The sequence below is a fragment of the Protopterus annectens genome, chromosome 6.part0, assembly GCF_019279795.1.
Source record: "Protopterus annectens isolate FY-2018-M chromosome 6.part0, PAN1.0, whole genome shotgun sequence".
NCBI lineage: Eukaryota > Metazoa > Chordata > Ceratodontiformes > Protopteridae > Protopterus > Protopterus annectens.
Genome location: NC_056737.1, coordinates 728,181,350 through 728,196,351, shown reverse-complemented (window position 1 = coordinate 728,196,351; position 15,002 = coordinate 728,181,350). Strand labels below are relative to the sequence as shown.

At 36.9% G+C, this 15,002-nt stretch overlaps 1 protein-coding gene across 1 annotated transcript in view; it reads right to left on the bottom strand.

The window, feature by feature from the left end:
* Window positions 1–7,266: 7,266 nt before the first annotated feature.
* LOC122804503 (galectin-3-like) overlaps window positions 7,267–15,002 on the bottom strand; it is a 272,792-nt gene continuing 265,056 nt past the window's right edge. Inside the window, exon 6 of the mRNA XM_044074416.1 lies at window positions 7,267–8,061. Coding sequence (XP_043930351.1) covers window positions 7,906–8,061 — 156 coding nt within the window. The 3' untranslated portion in view covers window positions 7,267–7,905. The remainder of the gene's footprint in view (window positions 8,062–15,002) is intronic.

The window sequence follows — 15,002 nt, the reverse complement described above, 5'->3', positions numbered from 1 at the left end:
CATGGAAGGACCTGATAAATAATAACAGAGGAAACCTCCAAACACTGGTCCAGACCCAATTTGGCTTTATCAAGGGCAGGTCATGCCTACTGAATCTGGTGGATTTCTTTGACAAAGTCAGTAAGGCCATGGATGAGGGTAAACCAGTACATATATTATGAATAAACTCACAAAACTGGTCATAAATCTTTATGTCACCAGATGACTAGCCAACTGGCTCATGGACAAGACACATGGTTAAAGTAGGTGAATCCAGATCCAGCAAGGGGGCAGTTTCTAGTGGTATGCCAAAGGACTCAGTGCTGGGACCACTCCTGTTCAGAATATACTTTCTAAAGTCAAGGCTAATGTGGAAGGCCTCTAGATGACAACGTTTGCCAACAACTGCAAACTGGGGGTAATCACTGAATCCCCCAATGATGTAGATATCTCTCAGGAGGGTCTAGATCAGACAAATGATTGGTGCCAGAATCATAGCCTAAAACTAAATGTGAAAAAATACATTATTGTACCCTTTGGGAAGTCAAATACCCTTGCAAATTACAACATCAATAGCGCACCCCTAAGAGTAGGCTCAGAGGTGAGAGATTTAGGTACACAGAAAATAGTAGCCTGAACTTTGACTTCCACATGTCCACAATAGTGAGGAAGTCATTCTATGTGACACAACTTATAAGTAAAGGTATGGCATCCAGATCCAAGGAAATTATAGTTCTGCTGTACTCAGCCCTCATTTGACCAATAATCACATACAATGCGCCATTTGGCATGTACTTGACTAGGCACTTACAGCATTGGAGTGACCTCAGAGGTTCCTTACAAAGAAACTACAGGATGTAAACAACATGTCCTATGTGGATAGACTAAAAGCCCTAATCCCTTTGCTCTGTCTCTTACCAACTTTTAAGGGGTGACTTATGCCTGACCTATAAGGCTCTCAGAAATCCAGTCCTGAGGGAGCTGCTACACATCTGCAAGTCAAACAGCACGAGGGTCACCTGATCTAGGGATCTAAACTTAGTCAGAGACTGAAACAAAACATGCTGGAAAGACAGATATGTGTGTCAGAGATTGCCCCCTTTTTGGAACAGGCTTCCTATTCACATTAAGTAGAACCCTTCCCTGGTTATTTTCAAATGCAGCTTGGATCAATGGATCTCAAGACATAGGTATAAATCCATGCCATCTTCTTCCTATGAACCTATGAATAGGAACATGTCCTGAAACCTGCAAATCTTTCTTTTCAAAATGTTATGTTATCTCAGATATTTCTTAGCAATTCAGCAAACAGTTTTTACAGTTTGTGTAAAATATCCATAAGAAACAGATATGTAAAAGTCTCTGCAAACCAATCATGCACATTTTTTACTTGGGGTCTTTAAACTTACCAGTATTTATCATTATTTCTGTTACAAGGGAATGGAACCTGTGATTTGACAGGAGAGACTAAAGTGAATTAACATCATCAACTTTGCCCTCACAACACATTATAGGCAACCTCCCTCAGCTTTACAAGGAAGTGATCACATCAGGATGCCTGGCTCCATAAGAGCGTTCAGAGTTAGAAAAAAAAAATAGAATCATAATAAGTAGTTGTGGCACATTTGGATTGCGTAGAACTAATGACATAAGCGTTCTAACTGTGGATTCTCTCTTCTTTTAATGGATGTATTTCTAGAACTGTATATAATCTTACACTTTACAGTACCCTAACTGATACCTATGTATCTTTGTTGGGAGCTTTTCTCCATGACCCTCCCTCGAAAATGGGCTTTAGCTAAGTAGGACTACCCCTGTTAACAAATTTAACAAAAGATTTCAGAAACTCAAACTCCATATGGTCGAAACCATATAACTGAGTTTTTGAAAAGATGAAGCTTTTGAATGGAGATTGCGGTGCAGTGAGGACTGGGAAATTTACCCTTTTCCTCACTGTAGTCCAATAGTGCAATCTCAGAATTGGTATATGTAATTAGCAGGGGGTGTGAGGGGTGCAGAGGTGTAGACTTTTGTGTGTTTTTTTATCATATGGTCTCTTTGATATTTTTCTTTTTGAGTTTTCAAAAAGTGGGTCATCTGGCATAGAGCCATATATATATATATATATATATATATATATATATATATATTTATACACACACACACACACACACACACACATATATATATATATATATATATATATATATATATATATATATATATATATTTTTCACTTTCTGTCCATTGTGGTCCTTTAACAGTCAGAGTATACAATAAAACCACAACATGCAAGAAAGCTATCTGCCATATTCTAGCATGCAATAACTGCCATCCTGTTTTAGTCACAAAAACTTGAAAGCTCATTGAGTATTCATTGTTAACAAGCAGCTAGACAAAATTAAGAAATACACACATAGGTACCTATATACGTATATATACAGTGGATATAAAAAGTGTACACACCTCTGTTAAAATGCCAGGTTTTTGTGATATAAAAAAATGAGACCACAGTAAATCATTTCAAAACATTTCCCACCTTTAATGTGATCTATAACCTGTACAATTCAGTTGAAAAACAAGCAAATCTGTTAGGGGGAAAATATAAAAAATAAGAAATGTACAATAAGCTGGTTGCATAAGAGTGCACACCCTTAAACTAATACTTTGTTGAAGTACCTTTTGATTTAATTACAACATTCAGTCTTCTTGGGTACACACCTGCCATCAATTAAAGAGACTCTTCTTCTTCTTTATCACCTTGTCCGCACATTGAATGGCAGTGGAGTTTTACAGTGTCGAGTTGCCAGCAGAGTGTCCAATCCACCTGCAGCATGTCTTTGGGATGAGAACCTCTTGCTGTGAGGCAGCAATGCTAACCACTGTACCACTGTGGCCGCCCTATCAATTAAAGAGACTCTATTGACCCCAAATAAAGTTTAGCTGTCCTAGTAGGATTTTCCTGACATTTACTGAGTTGCCTGCTACAGCAAAAGCCATGGTTGGCAGAGAGCTTACAAGGCATCAAAGGGATCTCATTGTTGAAAGGTATCAGTCAGGAGAGAGGTACAAAAAACTTCCACAACATTGGATATACCATGGAACACAGAGAAGACAGTCATCAAAACGTGTAGAAAATATGGGACAACAGTGATGATGCAAAGCACTATATGTCCCTCCAAAATTGATGAAAAGACAAGATGAAAACTGGTCAAGGAGGCTGCCAAGAGATCTACAGCAACACTGAAGGAGCTGCAGGAATTTCTGGCAAGTACTGGCTGTGTACTATATGTGGCACCAATCTCCCGTATTTTCCATATGTCTGGACTATGGGGTAGGGTTGCAAGACGGAAGCCTTTTCTTACACACAAAAACATCCAGGCCCGGCTAAAATTTGCAAAACAATACATCACCTCTCCTAAACGCATGTGGGAAAATGTGTTATGGTCTGATAAGACCAAGGTTGAAGCTTTTGGCCACAACTCCGAATATGTTTGGCGCAAAAACAATACTTTGCATCACCAAAAGAATACCATCCCTAGTGAAGAATGACGGTGGCAGTATCATGCTTTGAGGTTGATTTTCTTCAGCTGGAACTGGGGCTTTAGTCAAGGTGGAGGGAATTATGAACAGTTCCAAATACCAGTCACCTTTGGCCTAAAACCTTCAGGCGTCTGCTAGAAAGCTGAAGATGAAGAGGAATTTCACCTTTCAACATGACAATGACCCCAAGCATACATCCAAATCAACAAAAGAATGGCTTCACCAGAAGAAAATTAAAGTTTTGGAATGGCACAGCCAGAGCCCAAACCTAAATCCAATAGAAAATCTGTGGGGTGGCCTGAAGAGGGCTGTGCACAAGAGATGCCCTTGCAATCTGACAGATTTGGAGGGCTTTTGCAAGGAAGAGTAGGCAAATATTGCCAAGTCAAAATGTGCCGTGCTAATAGACTCCTATCCAAGAAGACTTAATGGCATAATTAAATCAAAAGGTGCTTCAGCAAAGCATTAGTTTAAGGGTGTGCCAACTTGTACAACCAGCTTATTGTACTTTTTTATTTTTTATATTTTTTCCCCTAACAGATTTGTTTTTCAATTGAATTGTACAGGTTATAGGTTACATTAAAGGTGGGAAAAATTTTGAAATGATTTACTATGGGCTCATCTTTTTATATCACAAAAACCTAGCATTTTAACAGGGGTGTGTATGCTTTTTATATCCACTTTATATATGAATAAAAAAGAGCATTTCACAGACAAAAAATCATGCAAAATAAATCGTAAGTGGTGACTGTGTAGGTCATTGTATAATCACCTCATTGAAGTAGAACTCTATAAGAGAAAGTCTCCTTTCCAAACATTGCTGTACAATGGGGTAGTTTATATAAGTAACAGTGTGTGAGGGAAAATCCCCCACATTACTGAGGTTAGGTGGCAAAGCTAAAAATGTTTGTCATCCATTTTATAGAGCTTCATCTCATCAAGCTCTGTTTCAATGAGATGCGTTAGAGGAAACATGAATCTGTTACTGAAAATTTCAGAAAACAGCTAATACATTTCCTTGATTCATTTTAACACTTACAAATATTATTTTTTTTTCTTCTGGGACAGGCTATGCATAATGCAAGAGCAATAGATGAAATAATTTCTTTATCAAATGTAGACTCAGGATATACTGAATAGAGAAATAACACTGAATAACACCTTATCCTTTCAGTCTGAGGTGAACACTTTAGGATAGTCAGTAGTGTTGTGTAAAGCTTTCCAGAGCAGGGAGGGAGGGAAATAACTGCTTCACATTCAAAGTTTTCCAGTTTGACATTTTGTGTATCATTATTCTGTGCAGTAGTATTTTTAATTGCATTTAAACTAAGGGGCATTAGTAACAAGGCAGTTTCTAAAACTATTGCATATGCAGTCCTCCAGTCTTCAATGCAAAAAACAACGGTGCTACCTTCAGTCTACTGAGAAGAAAAATGCATTAAATAGAAAGATGCCAAGCAGCACTGATCCCCATTGAGACTAGGACCTATACTGCTGTTATTGCAAAGCAATGTGCATTTTAATTAAAAAACAAAAAACACTTTCAGTACTTTTTATTCAGCTAGATAAATAAAAATGCACATAACAGCATGTTACTCACATACACAGTCTCCAAGAGTGCTCATGGAGAATAGCCAGCTCCGTCCACAACACCTGGGTTAAACTGCTCAGATTAGACTGCAGAACTGGCTCTTAGTCAACTTATGCCAAATAGGAAATTCATTTTAACAGCAAAACAGAAGCCTACAATTAGCTGAAAAAGAGGTACTGCATTCTAAATTGTTTCATAAATGAATAGATACAAGGTGCATCATTTATTTTCTGCACGGATAAAGGTATGATGACCAATGAGACTGTCATCTTTGTTAATCTTCTTTTTCAGCTATCAGCACTGCAGTATCATGACTTCTGAGTGTGCAACAATCTCTACATACATACAGAGGTAACTGGTCAAATCTGCTGCATGTGCGTGTGTGTGTTTGTGTGTGTGTGTGTGTGTGTGTGTGTGTGTGTGTGTGTGTGTGTGTGTGTGTGTGTGTGTGTTTGTGTCTGCATGACAAAATAGTTCAGTTATATGAATAACAGAAAATACATGAATAATAAAATGCTTCAGGGCTATTAAGGAACACCATAAACATATAATGCACTGTTTTTAAACTGTGTTTCTAGCAGAACTGCTTAGTGGGCTACAGGGAAGTGATTCAAAGATGGTCCATAACTCTACAATGGTATGAAGCTTCCAGCAAGTAGCAATGTAGAGGTCTGTTGGATTATGTGGCATGCAAATGCAGCTGTTTAACAGTGCTGCTAATGTAGCTTAGCCATGATCTCTGCCCCAGAGCCATACTCCAGGATCAAAATTTTATAGTAAGCAAATCAAAAGCAAGTTCTACTGCACTATTTCAGAACAGAGTAGTGGGACTGAACATGTTACTTTATGTGTTCACCCATTGTTGTCTATGACAACAATGGGACAGTTAATGCCATAGTAGGTAAGTGTGTGTGCCCGCATATGTATGAATGTGTGTGAGGTGTCTGTGCGTGTGTGTCGGGACATGATTGTGACTCTCTCAGTGAGTGTGTGTGTGTGTGTGTGTGTGTGTGTGTGTGTGTGTGTGTGTGTGTGTGTGTGTGAGTGTGTGAGGGACTGCATAGGTGTTGTGATTGTATATGTATTTGTCTGAATGAATTTGAGTATGGTGGAATTAACACATTGAATGCATTTGTACACATCTGTATCTATTAGTATGTCTGTCTGCATGTTTGTCTCTTTGTAGATACCCATGGGTTGGTAGTGGAGAGTACTATGGCAGTTGCTTGAACTGCATTAGGTATTCAATTCAGAATCATGCAAATAGATCACTAATAAACTTTTGTTATATTGAACTCTTTCATGCCTCTGAATTACTATCTCCATAGCACTACTGAAACACACAGCACAGGGCTATTAGCTCTACAGAGGTAGCTCCATTACATACCTCTCAACCTCTTAGCATGAAAAATCTGGACAAGGTCAAAATAATGGGGTACAATGGCTGAAAATATGGACACTTTTTAAATATTGCTCATATCTTGCTAGAATACCAGGCTTTGCTTTGGCATACATTTTCTGAAGGATATGAAGTCTGAAACTTAAATGTCTGGCATTATTTAGTGACTTCAATACTCAATGATTTGTAAAAAAACAAAAATTTTATGAAGAACCAAATAAAAATATAAATCAGAAATCTGGGCATTCTGCAAAAATCTAAGTTGAGAGGTGTGCTCCATTATATAATGAAGTAATATGTGTCCTATAAAGATGATCAACATTATCTGACATCCAATAAATCAAATGGAGAAAATGTAAGAATAGGAGATTAGGAGTGGCAACTTGAGTCTCTCCATTTCCCTAACCAAATGTATTAAACATACAGTGTACCTGTGACATGGCCACTGTAGTCTATATGTTTTAAGCTCTGTTCTTTGGCCATGTTAATTTTAAATAATATTCAGGGTGATATTCAGAATGCATTAGTATACTCAGCATATGGAATGCATATGTGCAGTTACATTTTCTAAGTTTGGATATGTCACTCACACACACACACACACACACACACACACACACACACACACACACACACACACACACACACACACACACACACACACACACACACACACACACACACGCACACACACACACACACCCCACACACACACGCACACACACACATAAACAAACACAGTAGGAAGTAAATATGCAATGCAAAAGTTTATCTTTAGAACCTTCTGAGTAGAACGCCACACAAAAGGAAATAACTGTGCAAGGCAAAATGCCTTTGATGAAACAAGCTTTTGTTTAGCACCTTCTCAGTAAATCTCCAGATTACAAACTCCAAAATCTACTCAAAACTGGCAGCAGTGTTTAGTATAAACAAATCTTTCCTAGTCCTCCATATCAGTCTCTACCCTCTCATTTCAAAGAGCCATTAGCTCTGACAGAGAGAAGAAAAAACATATTACAATGTCAGCCACAGGAAACATACACAATTGAAAACATTTCCCAGAAGTAATAAAACAAAAATAATGTTTGTCACATGCAGACATTTTAATAGACAATATGTTAAACTATTTCAGATACCTCAAGTATGTTGACTTATGACCTTCAAATACATAGCCTTACTACTCCATAATACCATGGATAGTTATCCAGTTGTGATGTGCTATATTTAAACTGTCAATAAACATGAAGTACAGTAAACTAATCGAACGAAGAATGGACTTGACTAAAAATAAACATCAGGATATGAAGTTAATTAATAAAACTTGCACTGTGCACAATGTGTGGTATTATAATAGATGTTTTTCAGTGATGAAGTATTTACTGAAATCCAACAGTTAAGTCATGTATGGATTAACTTGGTGAAGGAGGAGGTCACCATGAACATACAATGCTTTGATTTCACTTAGTTCATGAATTCGATGGTTGTAATTAATAAAATGCTGCCCGTTCACTGTCACCTGGTAATTCTGGTCAGTACTTCGAATTCGAACCTGCAAAGAGAACAAAAACAATTACTAGACAGTAAATAAATGAATAAGTCAAGAAACGAACTGTCTGATGATAAAATCTGAAATAATGGAGTCCATTATCATGAGTTTTTCTCACAAATGCCAAGAGCATGGCAAACGTCCTGTAGGTCAATGTCTCTGCAGCAAACTTAATATAAATATTACATTTTAAGAAAAGTTGTATCTAGTCCATTTTAAACTTTCTTAAAATGAGAACTTTTCAGAAATATATTATTCGGCATATGCTTAAATCACTGGGATTTTGTTTTGCAGGTCTAACTTACATCTTGTTTTGCAGTTGACAAACGATGCAGAACCTGGGAGTAAAGTGTTTGCACAAATACCCGTTTCCTGAAGGGATCTGGCAACATTGCCTGATTAAGTGATGTGCTGAGATTCCCAAGCGGTTCATTTGAAGGCAAAGAGGGTTAAACCCAAGTTTGGAAGCTGAAGCTAATTCTCAGCTTGTTGTTATATCATTGTAATATATAATTGCTTTGTTTTAAGGAAATGGTGCTTCTAGCCTAGTACCTGTTCAGAGATGTATATCATGTAGTCTGACATCCTGTGTAGACGTGAGCTCTGCAACATGTGTTGATAAAGTTGGCTATATATACATGGTCTTTTTCTCATTCTTTATGACATGCTTAGTATCCAGATGTTAAATCCTGTCAAAATAGAAGAAACGTGCAAATATGTATTATGAGAAATAATTAAAAATACGTTGCTTCATCACAGTCACCTGGTAACTCCCATTCATTAGGGCATTTTGTCTGAGAAATGGAAAATGTGGATTCAGAGAAATGATAGTTTTTTTCTATAACAGGACTCCATGATCTTCTCTCCATCTATTCACAGGTTGCTTAGATACAGATTTTTAAAACCAAAATGGACAAACACCTGACTTAAAAGTTTGAAGAAGTCTGAATGTGAACAGATGAAACTACTCACTGTGTGTGTAATAAAATGTTAGTTTGAAGTAACAGCACAGTGGATTTTTTTCCCTCTTGTAGAAACAGATTTTCCCACTTGCAAGGCCTTATTCTATGAGGAAAGCCACACTGCTGCTAGGGCGATGTCAGAGCAGTAGATGGAAAAAGTTATCTAGGACACAGATGATAGTAAACAGCTATAGTGGGAACCAAATAAATAAAATAAAATTAAAACAGGAAATAAAATCACTGAAAACATGAAAAAGTACAGTATGTCATGTTTCTGTATGTCACAGGGGTACAAACCTGATAGCTTATGTTTCTGTTTTAATTTGCACTGTTTCAGTTTTGAGAGTGAGAAATAGATAAAATATTTGAAGTTTGAGAGTGTGAAAGAGGTAATATTGCAGTGATGAGACAAAGTTTTAAGAGTTATTTTGAGGTGCTGTTTATTGACCATTTGTTCTTCACAAGATGTATTATTAGGGCAGATGAACATGGTCGTTGTTTTGTTGAAGTTGAGGCAGAGCTTGTCATTGGTTAGCTAACCCCAGACAGATTAAAATCAGACTAAAAGTTGTTCTGTAGAGTAGGGATATCCAGAGCAGAGTTATGTGGCACAGTATTACCTACATAGGGAGAGAGAGAGAGAGAGAGATATGTGAGGGAGTCATAATCATTAATGAAAAGACCAAAAAGGATGGGACCATGCGCAGAATGCCAAGTGTCAGATCTGAAAATACTTGCAGCTGACATTAGCTGGGCTAGTGATGGAAAATGTGCTTTGGTTGAACTACTTGGAGAACAAGTTAAGAAAGGGTGGGTTGAAGCTGGGGAACTGTAGGTTTTTATATGACAACGTGACTGACACTTCATACTTCAAGCCTATGACAACAGCACCTGCTTGATGTTTTTTTTTTGCATGGATGAATATTTTGTCAGTGGGGGAGTATATAGCAATAAGAGTGATGTTGCCATGTCTGAGTCCATGTTAGCTGTCTACCAAGATACTATACTTATTAATGTGTTGCAGAATTTGGTCATAGAGAAGTTTCTATAATAATTTGATTAAAGGACTGAGAATAGATATGAGCTCCTGTGGAATGGGAGAGGTGAGGACCTTAGAAATGTGGACTATTGGTGCATGCTTGAGTTGAGGATGAATAGTTTGTGTAGAGAGTACGAGGTTAAATACATGTATTAGGGATTTAGAGATAGAAGGTACAACTCAATGGAGAAATGAGGAAAGCAATGCTTTTGGGCTTGAGATGCTTTTTATTGTCTTTTTTTCTGGTAGGTTCACAACATATTTGCAGATGATATACCAAAAGTAGAAAGTGGGTCTAGAGGACAGCATTGTGGGGAGTAAGAGTGTGATAAGGAAAAAGAGGAAGGGTTTGGGGAAATTAATGGAATGTTGAGAGCCCATGGAAACTGAAGGGGCAGTGTTGACTGTGGAAATACTCATGGCAATTTCTTCCAGAAGTTTGCTGCCCATATTAGCAGAAGAGGACTTACCAGATTATAAAGGTAATCACAGTATGATGAATGGTGTTTGATTAGTTTCCAGAAAGTGTTTGGATAGGGGGGCATAGATATTTGTTTTTTTCTATTCCTTCTGACCATTTTACAGTCATGTTTTAACTTTTGAAATTCTTCATTGTAGGTAAGGAAAAGGATTCCCTTTTGTATCAAGCCTGGTCCCTACTTTTGTAGTTTTGCTTTTATTTCTTTTGTGAGTCATGGGCATATTTTCCATTAACTCCAAGATTATTATTGAGAAAGACCTTTAAAATTATAGATTCAGTAGTTAGTTGAAGATAACTATTGTTGCAGTGGGAAACATTGCTTCATGCAGGGGGCATCAGTTTACATTCTGAAGTTCTGTATGTAGTACGTTTTCTTTGGATTTTAGAAATGGTTTCTTCGTAATAATTAAAACAGGATGTTTAGTGATTTTTGTAAGAAAGAATGGCCTTGATGGGAAGGTGATCACTGAAGGCATTGGGTAGATACCAGACTTGTTTTAATTTGTGAGGGATGTTTGTGAACAAAATATATATTTGGCATTAGTTTTTTTCCTGGTTCGTGAGGAGACAAGTTGTGAAAGGTTAGTTATGGTATGTATTATATCTGGGCTTATGAGTGCCTAGCAGATCAATGTTTAGGTCTGGAGTTACTACACATCACATTAAAGAGCTGTAAAGTGTAGTATAATAACATATTATACATTATGCTGGCCAGGCATGTCAGTACAAACTGGGCAGTATATGAGAGTGTGCTCTTTGTGTATGCATGTCACTACAATAAATCAGAGTTTCTAGAGGCTAGTGAATTTAATAGACACTACAATTGGTGGTATCATCAATGCATCTAAAGTTGTGTTTTTGAGATATGGAATACCTGATATAGTTGTCTCAGGTAATGGTCTCCGGTAAGCAAGTATGACATTAAAGAGATTTTTAGATCAGTAGGAATTTCAACATGTTACCAAAAGTCCAGTTTATCCACAGTCCTAATTTAAAGTCAAGAGAACAGTTCAAATGCTAACAAGCCTCAGAGGAAAGCTCAGAGCATTAAGTGACTGTCATGTCACTGCACATCTAGCTTTGCTGGAGTAAGGAAATAATTATTTCAAAGTGTATGTTGATTACCAGCTCAACTATTAATCTACATTCGAGAATAGACTACCTATCTCTCTGCTTCCATATTTCAAGATAAAATATGATTTTTGTGCAAGAAAGACTTAAAGCAAATACCAGAGTGAAACAAAGCATGATAGAACAGTGAAAATGAATAGTTGAATAGAAGTCTTGAGTAGCTGAGATCTTTCATCACTGATACAGAACATGGAAAGTTACTCAGAAGAAATCAGAGACTTTTGTTCAAAATGAGTATGACCCAAGTGTATTATGACAAATACAATACTTGCTGTTGAAAAGCCTCTTGTCAAGAGGTGCACCAAGATGTTACTAGACATAAGTCTAAGAAGGGATCCCCAGAGATACTTCCAGAAACAGCAGTGGATGAGTAAAGAAATGTTCAAATGAGACCACAACATCCTGGTAGTTATACTATCATATTTTGTAGCACTTCAAGCAGTAGAAGTGCAAATCACTTATGCTGCCAAATATTCAAAACGCGGTCTTAAAATTAAGAAAAAAGTGAATACAGTTGCAAATATGCATAAACCTATGGTCAAGTCTACTCTACAATGTATTCATCAAATAAACCATTATCTTTCAAAGTTTATTCTTAACCTGTAGGCATTACTGTACTTCTTCTGAAGTGTCTTAAGGGTGTGGGTCTATGTTATACGATAGAAAACTTAAAAGACTGGAAACAAAAATATCTAAAACTCAAAATATCGAATATGGGAATTTGGCCCATCTACACTGTTGTGCGATCTCGGAGTTGGTATATATAATTAGCAAGGGTGGGGGTGCGTGGGGGCAAGCCCACCTGCATTAAAAATGCTTTCAATATTTTGAGTTTTAGATATTTTGATTTTCATTCTTTAGGGCTTTTGACCTTATGATGTAGACCCCTTGACCATGATATCTAACAATTCTGGTCTTCAGCGCAAGAAAAAAGCTTTGCTCTCCTGATAAAACTTATCACATAGACTTTCACCTTAAAATTGTATGAAATCACACAAGCATTGACTTCACAGGTTGCTAAAGCCTAATCATATATTGGTGCAGACTTCCTTCAAAAAAATAGGCCAATTATTTTGTATTCCAGAGGTCTGACAGACATTGAATCTAGATATACGATGACCACCAGTCGCCAGACAAGGACTCCCTTTATTCAAAAACTTATTAAGTGCTTTTGTCCAAGGAATTGGTAATTTTTACTTCCAGGAATGATGCATGTTTTAGTCCTCAGGACGATAACAACCCAGTGGACTTTGATGGTGTGATCATAACAGACAGTAATGATGATGTAAACAATGTATGTAACATAGTTTGCAATAACAGAGGTGATTTTAAAATGTATAATTTTAGTAGTTTTGAAGTTGATGAAAAATGGGCGGATTTGTTTTCTAAGGGTTTAACTTTTGTACCAGCCAAAAGACGGAAACTTGACAAAACACTTCCACAGCTAAAACTGCTTACCAGGAAACTCAGTTTTAACTTTTTGTTTCAGAACAGTGACATGAGAATTTAAAGGACATGTGTGTTAAACCAAGCACCTTTAATCCACCACTTCAACTGGTGGTACAATGGTTTGAAAGGGCCTATGAATATGATATTAGGAGTCTTTTTCAAAATCAATTGAAAGTTATTCCAATTTGATGGAAGATGAGACTAATTTGCTTAGTAAGATCAGGGAGAATTTATCTATTAGGGTAATGAAATCGGATAAAGGTGTGGGACTTGTAAAGATGAATGTTAATGATTATGTGGACAAAATGTTGTCTTTAGTTAATGAACAGGCAAACTGATGAAAACAAATACCATTTTTTGCATGTATCACATCCAAGGACCCCCACCATATTTGGTGTACCCAAAATTCACAAATGTTTGAACAACCCCCACTTTTCGTCCAAGAGTTGAAGCTAAAGCATCAAAAACATACCCTTTAGCTAAATATGTGGACCTTTATGTCAAGAGAATTTAGAAAAAAACAATACTTTATTCTAAAAGACTCATGGGATTTTTTTTATCTAGAATAACTGATGAGATGTATGGTGAGAACTTAATATTTGTAACCACTGATATTAAGGACTTGTACGTTATTCCCCATGAGACAGGTCTAGATTTTTTTTTAGTTTTTTTTTAAGTCAGTTTACTGAAACGGACAATTCTCGAGGTATAACTTTAAGGATATTAATGGAATGTATCTTAAAAAATTATTTTATTTTATTTGAACACCAGTTATTTAGGCAAAAAAGGGTGTAGCGATGAGGGCAGCCTGTGCCCCCATTTTCACAAATGTGGAGTTAGCATATTGGGAAAAGAAAATATTTCCCTCAAGATTTGCACAGTGTTGGAGTCCTTTTGGTAGATTCCTGGACGACATTATTACTTTTTAGAATAATACTTGAGTTTTTTGAATTTCTCAGCAACTCCACAGAGTTTCTGGAATTTACAATGAACTTTCACTATGAAAGTATAAACTACCTTGATGTAAGGATTATGAAGGACAGGGCAAAATTGAAATTTGTTTCTACATTATATAGAAAGCCGACCTACTCTAACACCTTGTTGCATTTTGATAGCTGGCATCCCCTTCACCAAAAGAGGGCACTGGTGAAGGGGCAGTTTGTGAGATTGGAACGTATGGTCAGCAGTGAAAATTATTTTGAAAAGGAATGCAATGAGTTGAAAGAAATGTTATTAGGGGGGGGGATATCCACAGGTATTTGTCCTTAATATAGAAAAAGATGTAGTTAATAAAAGAAAAGGAGGGATATATGTGCCTTTGTTAGGAACAATAGACAATGGTTTAAACCCCCAGACAATTGGTAACACCACCACTTACAGTAGGGCCTTGATTTTGCCCTACAATCTGCACTTTGATCAGATAAAAGGAATTATCAATAATAATTGGAATATTTTTGGTCTGGAACAGGATAATGTAGACAAGGTACGTAAGAAAGTCACTGTTGTCTATAAAAAGGACACCTGTTTTAAAACACTCATTGAAAGGCCTATTAGAATTAAGAGTAAAGGTGTGATGCTGAAATGTGGGCACTGTGGTCAGTGTAAACATGCGATGGAAGGAACCAGTGTAACCCTGGACAGGTTAGGAGACATAAAACTTTCCTGTAAATATAATTGTGGTAGTAAGGGGGTACGGTATATCACGAAGTGTCAGGTATGTGAGGGATTCTATATAGTTAAGACCATTAGAACTATGAGGGAAAGAATTTATCAGCATCAATATTGTATCAAAAAAGGAGATGAAAAAAATGTGTTATATAAACACATGAAGGATCCCATAACCCACTATTTTAAATTTATTGTTACTGATCTTGTTAAAATG